Here is a 21,154-nt window from a genome sequence, read left to right as displayed (position 1 = left end):
GGAAATCGAGAAAAACGAGATGTGGTTAGCCGAGGACACCACTGAGTATTTATTGCTGTAGCTCGCGTAGGCATACAGAGCGTGCCACTCCCCTTGCCGGAAGCAAGACGGGCTGAGCACCGCAAGCAACACCGCGCTCCACTCAAAGAGGCCCGCGAATCCCGCATGCTCCTACCGACTCCCTCATAGCGCCTTCCACGTGCGCCTGTAATCGGACAATCGGAGACCCTCACTCTCCTTAGTGGGGCAATTGTTTATCACAGTGAGTGTAGAACAGGCGACCCCATCTGTCACGTCTGTAGGCCGCAGCATCCTAATGTGGTAAACTCGTACTGGGAGAGAGTCCGTGCGCCCTCTCCTTATCCCACATCGTCAGGCGTGCCAACATCCCCCGTGCATGTCTTACACCTAGGTGAGCTGGGTCGCACCAACCAAAAACATGCGCCGCACTCTGTGGCTCCTCCTGGTGCGTCGCCTCCGCCACAAGCAGGGGGCGATGGCACCCGTCACCGGTTCGCTTGCGCTGAGCACCATCTCTACAAGCGGGGACGACTCGGACTTGAGTGGTCACGCCAATAAAGTCTTCTTCCTTCCTTCCTGTTGCTTCCCACGATACAGGGAATCTGGTTACCAGCATTAAAGGTTCGACATGCTGTAGAATTTCTGTCTGTATTATAGTACGATGGTCAAAAACACCAGTCATTATGAAGCTTCGTCTATATCACCATTACTTCAAAGGAGTTTTTAGTAACGAATTTCAACCTGGGAGAAATAAGATGCCTAAGCAGCAGATATTAGAAAGCCGGTAAAATAAACCGATGCCGCAAGTAAATGTGAAAACAAACACCGAACCCCACACCGAAGATAAAACGGCGCGAGTGCAATGAACTGCTGTAGAGACTGCTGTAGGTTCAAAGCCAGAATTTGTGAGGCTCCAACTATAAGGCTCTGCACCCCAATATGAAAAAAAAGATATATACGCCATTCAAGCTAGTTTTCTTCGGTTGCATTTGTTAAAACTGAACTGTGCAAATGTAAACAGTTTTTTTTTTTTACAAACAGTTGCTTGCTTTGCATAAAATGTTGTTTTTTGCCACATCGGGCTTTTTGATACTGTTGCGTGGACGGAATTGAAACGTCTTTCAGCCACAACTCTCAGTACGACTAAGATTTTCCTGTACAATACGTCTGAAAGGCAGAAACGCGCTGTTTAGAAGACCGCAGAGTTTGACTCCTACGTCAAAAAGTGGGCGTCATGCTACAATGTAATGAAAGCGATGGTAGCTCCGCGAGCTTTGCCGACAGCTTAATATTTAGGTTTAGTCAAGCGCATAGGTCGGCACTGTCGTAGTAGATACACGCAGCGTCCAGGAAGTCAGACCTTTAGAATGGCATGGCGTGTCTTTACTGCATGGCAAAGTAACCGGGCAGCAGCCTGCATGACGGTAAACAACTATAAGATTAGGTTACAAGTTACCGCATCAAGACAGTGACAGCTGCTTATAAACACATCTGTGGGCAAGGGTGATAAGGCAAGGGCAATAAGGCAAGGGCAAGGGTAATAATATATATATAATGTATGAGAAGCCCGGCACAAGAAATTCCTATCTGGCGTTTTCGCAGTTCGTCACTGATATACAACACTCACCCGTGAGTCGACTCACTCAGACTCAGAGCGACCTATGAGTCTGAATGCGAGTGAGCCCCGCTGAGTAAAAGTTCGCGGAGTCTTAGTCCAAATGAGCCCAAAGCAAGAAAAAAAAGAAAAAAAAAATACGGCGGCACCTAATCCCTTTTTATGAGTTGTGAACGCGAAAGCGTTAATGTACAATTGAACAGCGCAGAATGGTCCTTGAAGTTTCGTGCTGCGAGTATGGTACCATAGCGGTACGGGCTGCCCGAGCGAGCAAGAAGCAGCAGCAGCCTGCGCTGCCAACACCGCATGCAATCGACGAGGCGACGCCTGTCAGGCGATGCGTCGCGGCGAGCAGGTGTTCCCTTTCGCTCGCTCGGCTCCGTCGAGGCGCAGCTGGTGACGTGGCGTCGCAGCCAATGCGAGTTTAGGTGCCGTGCTAGATGACAGGCGCCGGCTATGTTGCTCAAAGGGCCCTTTGACGCTTTGGCATCAATATATGTTGTGAATGAGCCTGAGACCTAAACACAAAGAAGGAATTCCGCCTCCATGCCACCCTGTGAAAGTGGATGTAGAGCGAAGCTGTTGCCGACGCGAGGCAAGCACCACCAGCCCGCGCGATGTACGTCACGCGCGCATGCACTTCTGCGGTAGCGCAGCGTACATGCTCATTATCCTAGGTCCTTCGCCAGGCGCAAGTGTCTTAATGAATTAAATGAATGCCTAAATGTGAATCGCGTCACACAATGCGTAAAGTACGACTTACACGCTAGCTACAGATACGATAGCTTAGGGTTGTAATACGAACGTACGAGAAAACAATTGTTTTACGTGGAAACTGGAAGCCGAAGCTCTTTTTCATCTGCCCTTTGAGGTGTGCCTGAGCAGCCGCGGCCGGGAGGTTGCGGCACTGCATTTATGACGTTAGGCAGTTTTAGTTGGGCGTCCACAACCGCCCACGTACGCAGCGGGCGAGGTTCTACGACAATGGCTGGCCGGACACAAAAGTTGAGAAGGGGATTGCTGGCTTGCACGTGCAGGAGCCAGTAGCGCGCTACTCGGTGCCGCCATATGCCACACCTTCTGCAACTGCGCAGCCAATATGAGCCGCCACGAAGTCAAACCACAAGCCGGAGTCGTATCTTCGACTAGAGCGATATGGAAAAATGCGCTCTCGTGGACACGCGAGAACGTCCCGCAAAGCCAGCTGAGTCCCCAGCGCACGCTACGCAGCTTCTGAAAAGCTGCAGGTGCACGCAAGATACCGTGCGCGCTCCTGCATACTGCGCACGCGCACTGACGCCTCCGTGAGTTTGCTGCGGACGCCCAACCAAAACTGTCTATTGTTTGCCTTAATGTTGATTGCGCACGCACCACACGCTGTGCGACAAATGCAACGGGCAGAGCGCCCACGCATTAAGGACGAATATTTTGCCTGTGCACGTTCGTCACACGCACGCTCATGTATTATGAAACATCGTTCCAGCGCACAATTGAACAAGGACGGGAAGAGAAAGACAACACGAACGCCGGTGTTCGGAGAACGCTCTTCTCGTCCTTTTTCAATTGTGTGCTGGAACGATGTTTCATAATGCGAATCATAACCAACTAGCCCGGCTGTCCATACTTAGCGCTCATGTATGCACGAGTGCAGCATGCATCCTCATCCTTGTAGGCCCACCGTGTAGCACAAGGGCATTATTGAACTAATTGAATTTCTCAAAGTAAGAGGCGTCTGAAAATTCGTAAAGTAAGAATTAGACACAAGCTGCTGGCATGATAGCATCGGATTGTAATTCGGTTATACGAGAAAACATAATTTTCTTACGTGGAAACTCAAACACAATGCCCCTTTTCCAGCTGCCGTTTGTGGTTTGCCTTAGTGTCCTGTCCTTAGTTACTGTTTTTTAATGTGAGGACTCCACGAAAAATCCCGGGAAACTAGACACTAAGAGCTTCACTGTAAAACATAGCTAAATTCATGGCAGGGATGGCAATAGTGTACTGGATACGTCACACGAGCCCCTTAAAAAAAGGTAAGCACGTGAATATTTGGCTCTGCGGCGGAACTGCGACTCACCACTCCTCTTCACAAATGCGCGCCTCCACTTTTACCCGCGTCTTTCGCAAGGACCGGTAGCAAAAGTCGGCGCCACTGCATACCGACTACCTGCGCCGCTTTCTCTCTTCCCCTCTCCCTCAATGTATTTGCTCGGCTTGGAATTAAGCAGGCTGGGAACGGTTGTGGGGTAAGGGTCGCTGCAAAGCGTGAAGCATCCTGACACTTGCGAGTATAGTGCACGCCATGTAAGCCTCCCTTTCTCCCTTGCGGCCGAGGTTATACAAGGTGCGCTGTGGGCTGCGCTGTTGCGAAAAGCGAGCAAGTTCGACGCCGTCCGAGTTCCTCTAGCGTAGTAGGTTTCGTCAGCACAGTTACCACACCCTTCAGCGTTCGTTCGAACTTTCCCTTGCTTTGCTTGGACTTCGTCGTGCGGAAGAAGTGGCGGCTGCTGTGCATCATGACTTGACATCAGGGCAGGGCAGGGACCAGCAGGTCGTGCTGCTTAACCACGCTTGTGGCATTGCCTATGATGCCTGGTACTACTGTTGCCTCTGTGTAGCGACCCGTACATTCCAAATGCTCAGTTACCAGCGCAACCTTGGAGAAGAATTAGGTGAGACGGATTTTAGCCCTGCTCACGTGAATTGTAGTTCGATTGAACGTCGGCCGATGTAGCTTTCGCGTGCACATTTGGTGAGTTGACGGACGGAAAACGCAAATACCAGGGAACGTCATGCCGAGCAGCTAGCCTCGGCAAGCCAGCCTCCTACAATGCCGCCTCACAACGTTCTCTCCAGAACCAGTCTGCGCTATGTCTACAGGAGTAGGCCCTGCACGGTTATTGGGTTTTTATCAAAGATATTGTGGTACACGGTAAGCTTTAGTGGCACCCTCGTCGCGCGTTCCTCATAGAGCGCGCTCAGAGGATAAAAATTATTACTGTCGCATCACGTGGTGAGGGCCCATTTACAATAAGCCTTCTTTTGTATACTTTTATGAATGTGCTTCAATATGATCACGTGACGCTCCCTCTTAGATCTTTTCCATCCGCCGTGTTTGATGCATCGCGTTCAGCGTGATTGAAAGCAAGTGTGGTTGTCAGCTCAGCAGTATCCCTGTTGGAATTGCACATCTGTACTTATGGTACACAGTATACTGTATACAGGGTACCCCAACTATCATTCGCCAAAATTTAAAAGTATGCAAATGCCACATAGCTAGACAGGACCAAGGTCCTGCCGTCGCTCGGAGGTATTCAGATAACTTCTTGCATTCCATTTAATTACATAATTAGTCTTAATTAATCAACTCCTCAAATCTTATAGTTGGATGAAAAGTGTGAATGAGAAAATTGTAGAGGAGCATGAAAAACTGTCAATACAGCTTTCCGTTGTACCTGCTACTTAAAAGTCTTTTTCCGACCGTGAAACAAGCCGGCGAATGCACGCAATGTGCCTCTAGCGGCCATTCTCGCGGCAATAAAAGCACAAACGAGAAATAAGGAAATTTCTTGTATATTTACGACTCTCACGCAGACCAATTTTTAAATTATTAGCGTTTGTAATCGCTCTGCATTCCCTAAATATGAGCCTGGTATGAAGGTATTTTTTGTCATTGATTTGTTGAATTCAAGAGAAAGTCTGAGTTCGTGAGATCTGTGGTCCAATACGACCTTTCTGGGTTTGATTTTAGGGAATGCGAGTGAACTCGCCGGAGTGGAATTTTCGTTAGTGTAAGTCGCATATTTTGCTGACCTATGTTCAAGTGCCCAAAAGCAAAGGAGCGTGGCACACATTCATAAGCAATAGGAATGGCACTAGGCAATCAGTGCATTAAACTAAGCTCGCGATATGTGAAGATAGTTGCAACTGACAATGGTCTATTTATTGTCCAGGTGCACTAGAACGGACGCCAGGGACTGTCTCTGAACATTATATTCAGGACAGTCACACAGAATGTGTTCCAGCGTCTCCTCACAGAGACAGGCATTGCAGGTAGCTTTGTCCGCCTTTCCAATGGGAAATGAGTAAGATTTCGTGAAAGCCACCCCTAGCTATAAGCGATAAAGCAGAGTGGCCTCACTTCAGCGGAGTCCAGTTGGCATAGAGAGATGCATCAAAGAGGGCAGGTCGTATTGACGATTGCTCCGGTTGGTCTGGCTGCTTGGTGTGCACCATAGAGAGAGCGTGATCTCCCGTGCAAGCGATCGAAGTCTGCTGGCTGCGTCGGACCGTGAAAGTGGTATGGCCTCTTCATGTGTGTCTTCAAGAGCTGCCCGAGCGGCTTTATCGGCGTCTTCATTTCCTATGACGCCGCAGTGACTTGGCAGCCACTGAAACGTCACATGATGTCCTTTCTCATGTGATGTATGGAATAGGCATCTAAAATCGAACACGAGCTGTTCGAATGGCCCGCGACGCAGAGCTGATAGCGCAGCTTATAGGTCTGCCTTTGAGTCACTGAAGATTGACCATTGTCGAGGTGGTTCCCGATTGACGAAACAAAGTGCAGCGCGAAGAGCAGCTAGTTCCGCAGATGTCGATGTCGTTGGGTGGTCAGTCCTAAAGCTGATGGTAATCGCTCTTGCTGGGACGACCACAGCACCAGACGAACACTGGATGTTTGTGGAACCATGAGTATAAATATGTACACTGTCCGCGTACCTCTCGTGCAGAAGAAGCAGAGACAGTTGTTTCAGAACTGGCGACGACAGCTCAAACTTTTTCCCGATTCCTGGTACACTGAGATGGACTGTGCAGCTGACAAGACACCAAGGGGGTATCGATGGTTTAGATGCAGTGGTGAAGCCCGAGGGAAGTTTGTCGTTGTACTTGACGATAGATTTAGAGAATGATGCTTGGTGCCTGTCTGGAGGTAGTGTTGCAAGGTGGTGCGAAGGGGCATGCGAAAGATGTCTGATGTGCGTTCTCAGGGCTTCCACCGGGATGTGAGCTTGCATTGGATGGTCCCGAGCAATCGCAATAGTTGCCTCTGTTGACGTGCATCTGGGGAAACCCAGGCACAATCTGAGTGCTCGAGCTTGTGCTGTCTGCAGAACACGAATATTTGTCTTGCAGGTGTTGTTCAGTACAGGTAGACTATATCTTAAAAAAACCGAGAAAGAGAGCTCTGTAGAGTCTCAGAATTGCGTCTACTGACATCCCCCACGTCTTTCCTGTCAAGTATTTAAACAACTGGGAGGTTGCTGTCAGGCGCCGTTTCATGTAGGCCACGTGCGGGCTCCAACAGAGGTCTCGGTCGATAATTACACCAAGAAATTCGTGGGTTCTGACATAGGAAATGGTCTGCCCATTGATTGATGACATAAGGCTCATTGGTTTGCGACTAAATGCCACTAGTGCGCATTTTTCTGGTGATATGCTGGGACCTTGCTTACACAAGTAGCTCGCTGTCAAAGTAGCTGCTCTTTGAAGCCATGCACGTATCTGAGGACGTGTGACGGCCGAAATCCAGACGCAGATGTCGTCTGCGTATACTGAAATTTTGGTGGTAGTTGGCAAGTATTCAGCAACTACAATAAGAGCGAGGTTGAATAGCGTCGGGCTGGGAGCACCGCCTTGAGGAACGCCCCTTCAGGTATAGCGTGGCGTAGTTGGGCCATCGTCAGTTAACACATAGAATGATCTTGCAGATAGGTAATTTGCAATCCACAAAAAGACTCGACCACCTAGGCTAACTGTCACAAGAGCGTCGAGAGGGGCGTCATGTAATACGTCATCGTATGCCCCTTTCACATCTAAGAATAAAGCTGCAGATAAATGCTTACGGGACCTTTCGTGCTGGACATATGAAACGAGACCAACTACATTGTCGATGGAAGAGAGGTCACGTCAGAAACCAGCGATGGAATTCGGATAAATGTTGTAGTGTTAAAGGTACCATTCCAGGCAGCCAAGGATCAGCCTTTCCATCATCTTTCCTACACAGCTGGCCAGTGCTATTGGGCGGTAAGAGGTGACCTCTAGCGGGGATTTGCCCTGCTTCCTGAGTGGCACCAGTTGGCTTACTTTCCATTCGTCAGCAACATTTCCCTCCTGCCATGAGGAGTTGTAAAGACTCAACAATTCTATTCGTGCGGATTCTCCGAGATAGCACAAGGCTCAGTATGATATACCATCCGGACCCGGAGATGATGAGCGCCTGCAGAGAGCTAGAGCCGCCTCGAGCTCCTCCATTATAAAAGGAAGGTTTATGCGGCAATCACGGGAATGGCGGAAGTCATCTCGGGCTGGAGAATCTGGATGAGTCGCTTGGTCTATGATCCGTTCACAAAAGTCTTCTGCGACATCGATGTCTTTCCGCCTTTGGAAAAGCGCGAGCGCCTTGAATGGAAAACGCTGTTCCGGAAGGCAACGTGGACCTTGCACCGTTTTCTAAATGTGATAGTGGCTTGGGGGGGTCGATTACCTGGCAAAGCGTTGCCAAACTTCCGACGCTAATCTAACCACACGACGCTGAATCTTCTTTTGCACCCTCCTGGCTGCCTTAAGGTCATGGATTGATTTTGTACGCTGATATCGACGTTCCGCCCGGCGATGAAGAGCTCGAAGTCGCTCTAATTCTATGTCGAAGTCGCTTCGCGTGGAAGAGATCGTCAGCATGCGAGTGGCGTTTTGCACCGTATTTTTATTTGTTTGCTCTAACCCAGAGGGTTGGCCCTCGCGGCACGCATCTTCGATATCAGATTTGATGTTGGCCCAATGAATCGTCCGAATGGTATTCCGTGGTCCAGATCAAGACGACAAGCCTTTGATGTTCAGATAGGTGGGAAGGTGGTCTCTCCCATGTGTCTCAATATCTGGAGACCACTTCATACATCTGGCGAGAGCGTTGGAGATGAAAGCAAGGTCGAGGCAGCTGCCGTATGTCACGCCTGGAAGTAAGGCAGGACCACAATCGTTCAGGTGAGTAAGGCCATAGTTGTAGGCGATGATTGCTAATCTTCGTTATCTTGAATTTGTCCTTGCACTTCCCCATGCTGGATGGTGTGCATTGTAATCTCTTATGATGACTCATGAGGCGGGACAAACACTCAAGATATCCGCTAATCTTTTAGTGTCTAAATTGCTGGAAGGCGATATATACACGCCTATAAGAGTAAACGAGATTTTGTTCTTTTTAACTGTGATGCATATTGTCGTCGTGGGGTGCAGTTGGTTGCAAAACATAGGTGAGTTCATGACGAACAAAAACGATGATTTTGCTGCACGCACTATTTGTTGATGACATGATACATTCGTACCCTGACAGTCTGATTGGTTTCGACAAGTTGGGCTCACAAATGACGATGAGTGGAAACACATTGGTGTGCAATGACGAAAATCTGAAATTCGTGATTTTAGCCCTCTGGCGTTCCACTGGATGACGGACGCTGCCCTGACTTCTTTTCGGAACGGTGGGATATGGGTAGTCATCTTTCTAGTTGAGGGATTCAAGCACTGGGCTTAAGGCGTCCAGCACTTTAAGTGCGCTTCGAGCAGACGGTGTCCCCATGTCCACTAATATCGCTCGTATGGCCTCCATGAGGGAACGTAGCACAGAGATGACTTGACGACCTGTTTTAGGTGAATGATCCGTGGCCGGAGAAGGCTCCGGGGGGGCCGTGACCTTCTGAGATTCCTTAGCAAGGGAGCGGCTCGGTAGCGTAGGGCATTCCTCTGAAGAAAGAGTCTTATCTGATTCCCTCGTGGAAGTGGTGGGCCCTTTCGCGGCGCGACTAAGTGGTACCATAGTGGAGTGGGTACTAACGCTTCGCGCATGCGCCTTCTTTGAAGACGTACGATGGTGCCGACGTCGACGCCGATGCCGGGCTACTTCGGCTACCTCCCTTTGGGCCGAATTGTCTCTGGCCATTTGCTTCGGAACCGCGCGTTTGATGCGGGGACAGTCTTTCGACGAGGCTGCGTGAGGGCCGCTACAGTTGGCGCACTTCACAACTGGGGCGCCGCAGGTCTCTTCTGCATGAGGTTCAGCGCAGCAGGGACACAGTAGCGAGTTGGGACACACACCCTTGACATGTCTTAACCTGAAGCACTGATGGCATTGAAGCGGCTTCTGGATGAATGGTCGAATTGGATGTTGAAAATGTCCGACTTTAACGTGGGATGGTATACAATCCCCCTTGAAAATTACTTTTACGCAGCGCGTACTCCCAAGGCGGCGCACTTGCGTAATGATCGTGCCCTCGTTTGCCAGCTTGATGAGGCTAGGTAAATCATCATTTGGAATGGCAATGTCAATATCGTAAATTACACCGGCTTTGGGTGTGTTGCCGATCGGGATGAAGGGGCGCATTTTGATTCCGCCTAGCTCCGTGATTTATTGAAGTTTTGCAAGCGCACTCGACTTGCACACGTCTGTGGCGAGTATATTCTTGCGTGGATTTATTCTGATGTCCTTAATTTGATTCGGCACCGCACATTCGAGAAAAATGGACAGGGCTTCGCTGTTCAGCAGCTGTAGGTTGCTTGATGGTTCTTCCGGCATAAAGATGATGACGTGTGGCCAGCGTGCAGGCCTTGACTTCATAGTCGTTGTACTCGCAGGAGTTAACGGCGCTGTGTTGGCGATGTTTCTCTTCGCCCTCTTACTCCAGACGGGTATGAAGCCGTCGTCGGATGAGTCGTCTTCCGACATAGAGCACAGCTCGGTGTCCTCGGTGTCGCCGGGGGAGCCAACTCGCTTTCTTGCGGTTGACGGCCGTGATGACTTCTGGCCAGATGGGCCTCTGGCATGCTCCGCGTCCATGTCCGCTTAACGATTCAAACATTTCTAAAATTTTACAGCTTTCCGTTTAGATAATCTGAATACGCCTTTCATAATGGTCCAAATTCCTTCTTTCTTGCTCATTGGCCTCGTTTTCACACTCCACAGATTGTATTTGTAGAAGAACAATTAGCCTGAATGTGAACATTCGAGAGGTAATTCCATCAACCGAATCCAATCATTATATTAAGGTAGAATTTGATGACATTTTTCCCCGAAACACTAAGTTGCAATCAGTCACGTTCTTAAATAACCTGCTGCAAGATTGCCTTGCACACGTACAAACGAATAACACAATATCCACAGGCGGATCAGGGAACACCGATAAGGCGGGCGTAGGCATTTTCTCGCTTTCGCTTGGCTCGTCATTGCCTTTGACACAGCAAAATTTCACTCCCGTTCTTGAAGCCGAGCTTTTGGCAATGATTTTAGCGCTTCGGAAAGTCACTTGCAATCAGTGCGGTCATTATAACATATTTGCTTTCTGTCTGTATACTTCCCTTACAGCTTCATCGAATTCACCAACTCCAAAGACGTTTCTAAAAGCAGTACCTCCACAGTTGAATTAAAAAAGAACTATTATAGGTACCAGGCCACCGTACATTACATTTAAGTGAAATGACAGATTCATTAACGCGAGGATCCCTGAGTGGAGCGTAATATCATTGAATCAATAACAACATGAAGAGAATTTCAGCACCTAAGATTTCCGTGGAAAATCCAGCGGTCTCCATCAAGACAGTCGGAAGTAATGATCACCAGATTATGCTGCCGTGTCCCCCCTTTAAACCTGTATTTACATAGGACTAGTCTGACGTTATCACCCGTGTGTCCATACTGCCAAGAAACAGAATCCCAAGGTCACTAATTTTTGTTGTGTCGCCCATGCAAATTATTAAAAAAAAGACTTATAGAAATTCCGCGTGCTGAATTGTGGTTAATATTATCATCAGAAATAATACTATCTTTCGGTGCGTCAGTTGCTGGACGTGTTTGGTGCCGTTCGCGGTTACACAGAACCAACTAAACGAATACGTTTTTTAATGTTCTTTTTCTTGTTTTGTTTGTTTTTTGCGTTTGTTTTGATCTAGATAATACTTCAGAACATTAAGTAAATGTTTAAGCACACAATTCATGGCCAATCCCCCAGTGAGGGTACGAGTATAAGGCCATCATCATAATTGTCATCATGGAATGTGTAGAACAGTTAGTTATCTCAAAAGGACTGCAGATAGTGTGCAACGAAGCGTCATTTCTGCGAGAGATGGGATCGATCAACTCGTGCCGACATATTTGACGGAAAAATCACCGCACGGAAATTGGAAATTGCCACGCAGGATTTCCCACGCAGCAATTGCCGGCCAAGTCTTCCAGGCTAATCTGGCGTGCAGGAAGATCACCAGCAACATCACCACCGACGAGCAGGAATTCACTTACTATTACTTTCCTCTCCACTTTTCTTAAGTAAACAACCATTTACGTCTGCGGCTAACTTTGTTTCATTGGACTTCATGCTAACAGCAGCGGCGCAAACTTAATGGCAGTACAGTTACCACGGCAGGTAAGTTAGAAAGGCGACAGTCATTATTTTGTAGTGGGAGGAGGAGGAGGAGACAAGGGAGAGGAAAGACAGGGAGGGGGAAAAATATTTACTCTGGTGACGGTAACAGGGAATAAGAAGATTCGCTTGGCCGGGCCACCAACCTGAGCAGTAAGAGAGCCACGATGATCTCTTCGTCGTCAACTGATTCCTTCATCTGCCTAAACTTCTCGTCCAACAGCCGCCTTCCGTGGACGTCGATGAGCCCGAGCCGGAGCAGGAATTTCGCGGGGTTGGCAGCCCTCAGCAGCGGCGCGATGAAACCGGCACCGCTCATGATGCCGGCCAACTTCAGGCTCGTCTTGACCCCCTTACCGTGGTACCGGTTGGCGTAGCCGAAGGCGTCTCTCGCTGCACGAGTCAAGCGAAAAGGGAAAGCAAAAGAAAGCACAAAAGGTTGTCGGATTGGTAGAAGGCAGTGGCGTCGAAATTAGAGGATTAGTTAGGAGGCTACGGCGCCTTCGTACGCACGCATGTGCTTGAGCGCACGTGTGTAAGAAGGCAAATTATGCGCTCGCGCAAGTATAATCTTTTATGCTTCTCCATTGGCGCAATAATGAGCGTCCTATCTATTGCACTACGAAACAAATGCCTCAATCCCGCGGAGAGCCACGGAAGTGTCTGACGACACACTCACGCACTTCCGAGTCGGTCTGCATTAGCCGCTGTAAATAGCGACGAGCTGCAACACAAGCGTACCGACACGAGTTCTGTCCGCCTACTTTCGCGCTCGTCAGAGCAGCTTTAGAAAGATCGCCGAGTCGCCTCTTTAGGCCACACGAGCTTCAGCCTGCATTAAGCCTTCCAAATGAGTTGGCAAAGCGAATCATGTGCCGATACTGATACATGGCGAGCCATGGCCGTGACGTATGCGTGCAAGACTGAGTCTACGAACGCACGCGTAGTCAAACTTGCGCGCAGTGATCATGTGAGGAGCGGTTCAAGGAAGAGACAAAGTAACAAGACTGGAATATTGCCTCTTAGAATACCAGCCGCAGCGACTCACCGGCTACGGCTTTCAGCCGCGTAACACAAGGTCGCAGGGTACCACGTCCAGATCAAAAGAATGCAAGAACGCACGTGTACCATGCTTTGGGTGCACGTTAAAGAACCCAAGGGGGTCATAAATATTCTGGAGTCTTCAACTACGACGTCCTTCACATCCCATTGTGCAGCTTCTGGTCGTTAAAACACGCAATTCAGCGAATTTCTTTATTTCCTTTTGAATATGATTATGAACAAACGTGCGTGTGGTAGAAAACTTCGAAGGATAGCGTTGTTTCTGCCGTGACGACGGAATGAAAAAAAAAGTATTCGGACAATGTCGCATGAAAAATAAAAGCCTCCCTCTACTGCGGAAATCCAGGCTACACAGGATTATGCCCTTTGGAGCCTATCTTGTCTCCTGGCAATCCCGGCAGTCAGCCAGGCCAACATCTTCAGCATATCATTGAAGTTTGTATATATCTATCTCTCCCTAGCAATAGCTAGTCCTCATCAGTCTTGCATGCTCTTCCTTTATTTAACACTGCTTTCGCTACTTTTCTGTCAGGAATGTTACGTTACACTGATAGCGCTTGCCATCCGTGGCCTGAAAGTACTGGCAGCACAACGTTAAAGACATAAAATGCGCGAAGATTTATGGCGATTATTGCTGGGCGATAAGGAGGTATCCCAATGGGGTAAACATTTATGGAAAATATGATAGAGTAGAATGGTAGGACCGGTGGGGAAAGCGCATCCTAGAACAAGATCTCATCGACATTATTGCGTCCATAAAAATTAATAACAGGGTAAGTAAAATCGTAATAAAATAAACGGTATTAAGAGGCTGAAGGCCGCTCGGGAGAACAAATTCGACAGCACAGCAAATCAGCGAGTCTAATGCAGTGTGCTCCAGATAAACGAAACTTGCTTAAACGGGAATGCTCGATAAAGAGAACAATTGCATAAACTTTGGTGTGCCGACCATAGCTGCAATGTTAACATACTTTCGTTGAACGCAACCCATTTTTGTTCACTGTGGTTAAACGGAATTTGAAGCAAAATTGCTGCCTACCTCATCGACGTATGAAATAGGAAAAATTGCACAACGATGTCTAGTGGCGATGCTATTAATAAAGGAAGAAAGTTCAATCAGGCCTCCGGCTGTGTTAACGGTTATGCCAATAAACATGTCGAAGATCCTACTGTGTTTTCATCATTAGCACTCTGCTAGGCAAGTACTGATCCCCGAGGAAGATGATAACACTATGTAGTAGGCGGAGGACCTTGAGCCCTGAGTCAGGCTGCTTCTGCTGCTTCGTTCACACCACCAGAAATAAGAGGCCTCAGACAAAACCCTTGTTACCTGCTTTGAGAAAACAGTTAAAAAAATATTTGCCAAGTTCGTGCCGCATAGATTGATATTGGTGTTCCGATTTGCGTTACGCTGTCGGGCTAGACTGAAAGAGATGCTACTTAATGTCTGCAGCGCAATTTTGGACGCGAGAGCTGCGTTTAATTGTTGGGAATCATTTCATGCATGGACACAATTTACACAAACAAAGCTACAATATTAGTAGTAGAGCGTAGTAAAAACTATATATCTTTTTTAACCAGGGTAACGTCAACACAACCATACGCTTTTAGACTAATACAATTGTTATTGATTTTTGTGTCCTTCGCTAAAACGAAATTCGGATAAACGGAAATTTTTTTCTCTCAGTTCGAGTTCCGTTTAAGCGAAGTTTATTGTGCTTTCCTAGTTCAGCCGTGCAAACTAGTTAGCTTCATTTAAGCCGTCCAACCTGGTAATGGGTTTACGTCCAACTGAGGACGCACTGCAATTCTAATCATAAGAGCAATTAAAAAATATACATTTTGATCACAAGAAATCATTGATAACAAGTATTTGTTTTATTCTAATTACTGCATTGTACGTCCTTACCTCTGCACTACTGCGCAAGGAAATATTAATAACATATTACCTCATACTACAATTTGTTCGGAACATGGATGTTACTGGGCACGATTTGATTCTTAGCCAATCCCCAGTAGTTGGTATGCGTTATCTTAGAGTGAAATCAAATCACTGCATATCAGTCAATGCAAAGTGCCTGCCTTTGCATGGCTGGGCCGTGTCGTACGGTGCACATGTTGAGCCTGGCAGGCAGCAAACCATTGTCGTTTGTCAACGTCCAATGCAAACACTGTCTCTTCACTTCCGCAGACCGTCCGTTGTGTAATAACTAGAAGGTTAAGTTAGATTGATTTGATGCTAACAAACAAACAAAAAGCCGCGATCCGTGATTAAATTCGAAGGCGCCTGCCTTTTCGTTTTTGCATCAAACTGTGCCGCGCTCGAATCAAAGCGCGTCGAGCAAGCACAACAAATGCATTTCCTATATTTCCTAAGTGCTGCTCGCAGTGAAATAAGAATGCGCTACGTACCCGAGTACGATTCTCCGGCGAAGTAAAACTGCCGGCCCCGAAATTCGGGGAAGAGGAGCTCGAACTGGTGCAGAAAGTCATCGATCGCGTCGACGGCTTCGTCGATGCTCTTGGCGAACGTCCTGTCGTCGCCCTCTTGCTCGGCGAAGCTGTACCCACTGCCGACCGGATGGTCCAGGTAGAGGACGTGCGCGAACGACTGCAGCTGGCCGCTCGCCGGAGATGCCGCCGCCAGCCGCCCTTGCACATCTAAAGTAAAGGGGCCGTTGAAGAGCAATGGTCCCAGCAGTGAGGACACACCGGGACCGCCGAACGTCCAGAGAATCAGAGGGGCCTCGTCGGGAGAGGAGTGCTGCGTAAGAACGCAGACAAATCTAGTTAAAAAGGCTGGCCTCGAGGCCTATAAGTACATCTGCGTGAATAGTAGGAGAGGAAGATCTTGGAAGCCGGTCCCAACCTATGTAGCTGTGAGAGGCTCTAAAGCTGCGCCTTTGTTTTAAGAGTCCTGGATGTACAACATGGTCTTCGTCCTTCGCTATACGTTACGTGCTCCAAGAACCCTTTTTTTCTGTCTTCCCTTCCATTACATCATTTCTACCCGTTCTACTTTTTTTTTCTTTATTGTCTTCGCACAGAATAGATGTCCAGAATATATTTGAAAAACAGCGCGAAAAGAAAGCGCCACGGAGGAACACAGAACAAGCGCTGTCCTGTGTTCATATCAAAACATTCAGTGCTTGTCCTATGTTCCTCCCTTGTCTGCGTTTTTTTGCGCTGTTTTTCACTGTTGAATTCGTACTCAATTCGAACCCTTTCATGAGAATCTCTTGTGACGGGCGTGACTTGTACGCCCAATTGACGTCGACGCGATAATATTGATGATTGGGGGCCTAATCCACTGTTTAATGATTGTCGATTATGCAGCCGTGTTTAGAAATGCTGATAAAAGTGCGAGGGAGATTGTAGAAGCAAGCTTGATGGCAAAAGAAGGTGCAAACTGTGTCAGCGCTCCGTCGATTTCTCCGAGCAGAAAGGAAACTGCCTCTCTGGAAAGTGCTGGGTTGCGCGTGCGATGATTTCCACTCGTTTGAGCCGGTATACGTAAACAGCATGTTTTTACGAAATAAAATTCACTTGATAGTTTGCGTACAGTATAGCCTTTCTTGTCCGTCTCAATCCAGCGCTATGACTTCAATTGATGCCGTAATGTTGTCCGCTATGAGGCTTTGGTCAGAATGCCGGCGTTACTTCTTGGAATCACACTAATGACGTTCATAAATACGCGGTACTCTTGAAGCTCAACCGCGCAAAAGTCGTTCGCGTTGTTCTCAGCCGAAATCACGCATCAAGAAACTACAAGCACCCGACGTGGTCGCTTGGTGGCTGTGGTGTTGGGTTGCTAAGCGCAAGGTCGCGGGATAGAATCCTGGCCACGGCTGCTGCATTTTGATGGGGGCTAAATGCGAAAACACCCGTGTACTTAGATTCAGATGCACGTTAAAGAATCTCAGGCGGTTCAGATTTCCCGAGTCCCCCACTACGGCGTGCCTCATAATCAGATCGCGGTTTTGGCACGTAAAACCTCATAAGCTAATATTTTTCAGAAACTATAAGCGCGCCTTCTCCGAGGCGAAACACGCTGACACCAACCGATATAGCCGAGCATCGACGCTCCTCCGCACGAGACGAAGAGAACGTGCGAGCGGTGAGGTCAGCCGAAATCCACTTGCTCTAGAGGATTTCGTTGAATTAGAAGGCCGTGGCGTAACGGCGCGATCGATAAATTCCGCGAGCGGGAGGCGACCGGAGAGCGACGCTGCTGCCTGATCGGGATTACGCCGTAAGCTCCCGTCATGTTCAGCGTCGGCTTAAACCGCGATCCGAGTGAGTTACAACTCCCGGTTCCAGCTCTAACGCCAGCTCTACCACCAACTCTGACAACAGAGTTCATTAGCTGAAAACAGTTGGGAAGACAGAATAAGGAAATCGATCGGGAAGAAACGAGCGTAGTCGTTGGTCTGAGCAAGAGAAAGCAAATAATAGAGCTTTCTGCCCGCCCCTTGAAAGCTGTACATGTGTAATTGTGGAGTGTAGCCGTGGTTGAAGCCAGCATGATGGAATTTTCACGTTAATGATTTTTCATATGCTTTGCCTTCACATCAACGCTTCAGCAGAAGTAGCCCCTAATCACAGATGATGCTCTGACTCTATAATAAACAAAATTTGCATATACATTTGCAACTTTAGGTCACGTAGGCTCTTCATACCCAAAGTATGCTTCTTTTTTAAAGGCGTTGGGTGGGGCAGTGATTTCCCTCCTTCTCTCGTTTAATTCTTTTCTTTTAGCTGCGATATGGGGATAGCAGGCGCTGCAGTAGCCTAACTTCCCATACTGTCGAAATTCATAAAAAAAAACCGTAGCCGGTGGTCGAGGGTGACGTTGAGGGGTTCGCAAACCGGCACTTGCCAATGGCGCGAGGTGAATTTTTGGCACCGGCGCGACTACAGCCATGGGATGGCAGCTCAAGAATAACGGTGCTGCCCCCGCGAAACGTCGAACAGAACTCTCTCAACAGCCCGCAGGCCTCTCTCGGTCCTGCCGCTGTGCATTAGTTAACGGTATATGCGGAGTCCCCATTGATACGGGCTGCTGAGGTATATTGCTAGCGAGTTTCGCGGGACGGCTGGCTGCTGCGCGCCGTGGTTAATCTTGAGCATTCGTCTTGTCTCCGTAGTCTGGCGTCTGTGCCAGAAATTCACTTCGCCTTAATTACTCCTCGCGCAGCCGACATGCATCGGCGCCGGGAGCATCTCAGCCGGCTTGCTGAAAAAAGCAATTTTTTCTTCAGTGCATGTATAGACAAGCACGGGTTCGAAAATTACGGATAATTAGGATTTTGCCTTGAACTGAGTTGCATTGAACACCACGACGACGTTGTAAAATTAAGATTTGCATACAGTAAACTCTTAGCTATACGAGCGCCGGTTTAACGAATATTTCAGAATAACGAACTTTTAGAAAATCTCTGGCAGTTTTTCCATGTATATAATGTAAAAAGAGTGTTTCAGTTAAACAAATTTTTAAGTAGCGAACATTTCAGCTCAGCGAACTTGATCAGTGGACCCTGGCTCATGCTTCAGATCAGTTCCGCTCTGCAGTGCTGACGAAGCCAATGTCCGCCGCCCCTAAATCGCCCCTCCAGCGGATTCTACGTGCACTGTGACAGTGAGCTCGTTAACTGTACCGAACCATCAGATCTGGAGATTGTTTCCAGGCTTCGTCTCGAAGAAGAAGAAGAAGAGGAGGATGCAATGGCAGAGGCAGATTCAAATCCTGTAATTCTAACCGAGGGTGTAGGCTGCCTTGGAAAGTTGTGAGACATCGTGTCTCAGCAACACGCTATGCCAGAGGAAGTACACAAAAACATAAAATCTCTGAACAGCTTTGTTACTTCTTGCGCATTAAGAGCACCAGTGCAAATGAAAATCACAGATTTTTTTTTTTTGGTAATGAGGTAGGCAGCAATGTTGCTGCCTTGAATTTCGTATATATTGATGCACATAGCTCCAGAAATTGCATTTCACACTTTTGGCTCGATGCCTGCTGTGTCCTATGCTGTTCCATATTCTAGTGAATATTCTGATTGGTGAACTTTCAGTTTGGTGAACTTTCGTTCAAGTGACCTATTGCTTTGGTTGCCTCGAAGTTCGCTCAAGTGAGAGTTCACTGTATAACGAATGCTTATAGTTTCGTGGTTGGGGGCAGCGCAGGGAATGAAGACGAAAAAAGTGAGACGACTACCACGGCGCTGACGTGTTCCTCGTCTTCATCCCTTGCGCTGCCCCCATGTATGAGTCTAAGCAACTTGCCCAATGTTCTGCTCTTCTATACGAATGTTCCTAATCGTTTATAGACGTATTGCAGTGATTCTTTCACTTATTTAGGTGTTAGATAAACCAACAGCAAACTTTATTAATCACTTCTTTAGCTCATATACGAAAAAAGTTAAAGTAAATATTTCCTGAGGCATGCGAAAATCATGGAAGATTCCCCTCCAGCGTTTGACATACAGCAAAGATCGTCTGCAGTACGTACTTCCATCGCTTCTAAATGCATAGCCACTAGCTATGCGTTTAGAATCTATTATATGCTATGATATGCTATGCTCTGCGATCTGTCCACCTATAAGCACAGTGAAACTAGTCTGAATTGTGCAACATATGTAAACAAACGATGCGCTTTCGTATAATAAACCTAACTGGTGTGAAACACTTTTCCTAATAATCATCGCAGTAGGCCACGTACATTCACAGTTCACGATTTTCTTTCTGAATTAGCTTCTGACGTTCCGTGTGTACCCTTCTGCACTGCTCTCCGTTTCAGTTGATGCCGGACTTTATCTGCTGCCGTTGTCAAAAAGAAAGAAAGACCCAAGTCGTTGGTTTTATCGAGTTGTCTAGAACAACAACTCCCTTTGTGTCTTTAATAAAACGGACGAAAATAATTGATTTGATGTGAGTCGTTTCGCACACACAGCGCAGCACACATGTAGAGGTGGCCCACCGGGGCCTAAGCTCATAGACGCCGCCCTTTCTTTTGTCTTCCTTTTTTTTCGTTTCTGCTGCTTTCTACAAGCTTCTCTGGCTGCTGCATGGAGCAAGCGACCGGGTCTCGGCCGGCAAAAAATCCTGCAGCGCCTTATTATTGTGCGTGCCTACGTAGTGCAACGCTGCGAGAACTGCAATGCTTAGCGGAGCGTCTGCGCCTTGTCAGCGCAACTGCGCGGCACTGCAAGTTGGCGTCGACGGCATTGCAATGTGGTACAGAGATACGCCTTCGCCGCATCGTATCAATTGGGGAGCAGCAGGAACACGATCTTGACTCTTCTGCTTTCTGAAGCTTGACGTTGCTGGCTGTTCCTTTGGCTATTATTGAATTAAATTATTTTTTCATCCGTTTTGCTGCTGCCATCACGTTCTCTATGTTATCTTAAGCCAAATGCAGCCAGCCGTTGTTTGGATGGATGGATGTGCGTTGTTTAGTGGCGCAAGGGCCAGGTGTGGCCAAAGAGCGCCATGACTGATAATGATTTGTTAAGCGCTGATTGGTGAGTTACGATGATGGGGTGTAACATGGCTGTAACGTGGCCTAAAATTAATCGCTATCGTAGAAGTATAAAATGATATATAGTATAAAATTATGACAGTGATACGTGGAGTGGTTTCTGGGTATAGCACCAATGATAATTGATCATGGGGCTAAAATGCATGAATATAGAAATAGTACATATGTCTCCTTAATGCCTTTGAGCCCAAAGGCTGGGAAGCAGGTGCGTTCTTTTAATGCAACTACCGCAGCAGACACCTCTGTTAAGAGGCTGTGCTACGGATTTCGTGGGGCTATAATATGAAAACTATGTACAGCTTTTAAAAATTGAAACAGGGATTGATGTTTAAAGAGAGGTTCTACACCTATAATCATTTGAGGATGAAGTGGAATTTGTTGCCGGTGTGGTAATGGAAAATGCTTTTTCCTATTTGCGTCTAATTCCCTGCATTGCATCAGGATGTGAAGCACGGTAAGTGGCTCACCACATTTGTCACATGTGGGTGGATCACCACTGGACAAGAGGTATGCGTG

At 47.7% G+C, this 21,154-nt stretch overlaps 1 protein-coding gene across 3 annotated transcripts in view; it reads right to left on the bottom strand.

The window, feature by feature from the left end:
• The window catches only part of LOC142584924 (venom serine carboxypeptidase-like), a 47,063-nt gene that overhangs the window by 1,800 nt on the left and 24,109 nt on the right, over positions 1–21,154 (bottom strand). For all 3 annotated transcript variants that reach the window (XM_075695272.1, XM_075695274.1, XM_075695273.1), the window contains 2 exons: positions 15,514–15,865; positions 12,186–12,432 (listed from right to left, as the gene is read on the bottom strand). In XM_075695272.1, the coding sequence (XP_075551387.1) occupies positions 12,186–12,432; positions 15,514–15,865 (599 nt within the window). The remainder of the gene's footprint in view (positions 1–12,185; positions 12,433–15,513; positions 15,866–21,154) is intronic.

The sequence above is a fragment of the Dermacentor variabilis genome, chromosome 6 (genome assembly GCF_050947875.1).
Source record: "Dermacentor variabilis isolate Ectoservices chromosome 6, ASM5094787v1, whole genome shotgun sequence".
NCBI classification, from domain to species: domain Eukaryota; kingdom Metazoa; phylum Arthropoda; class Arachnida; order Ixodida; family Ixodidae; genus Dermacentor; species Dermacentor variabilis.
This window is presented reverse-complemented; position numbering and strand designations above follow the sequence as displayed.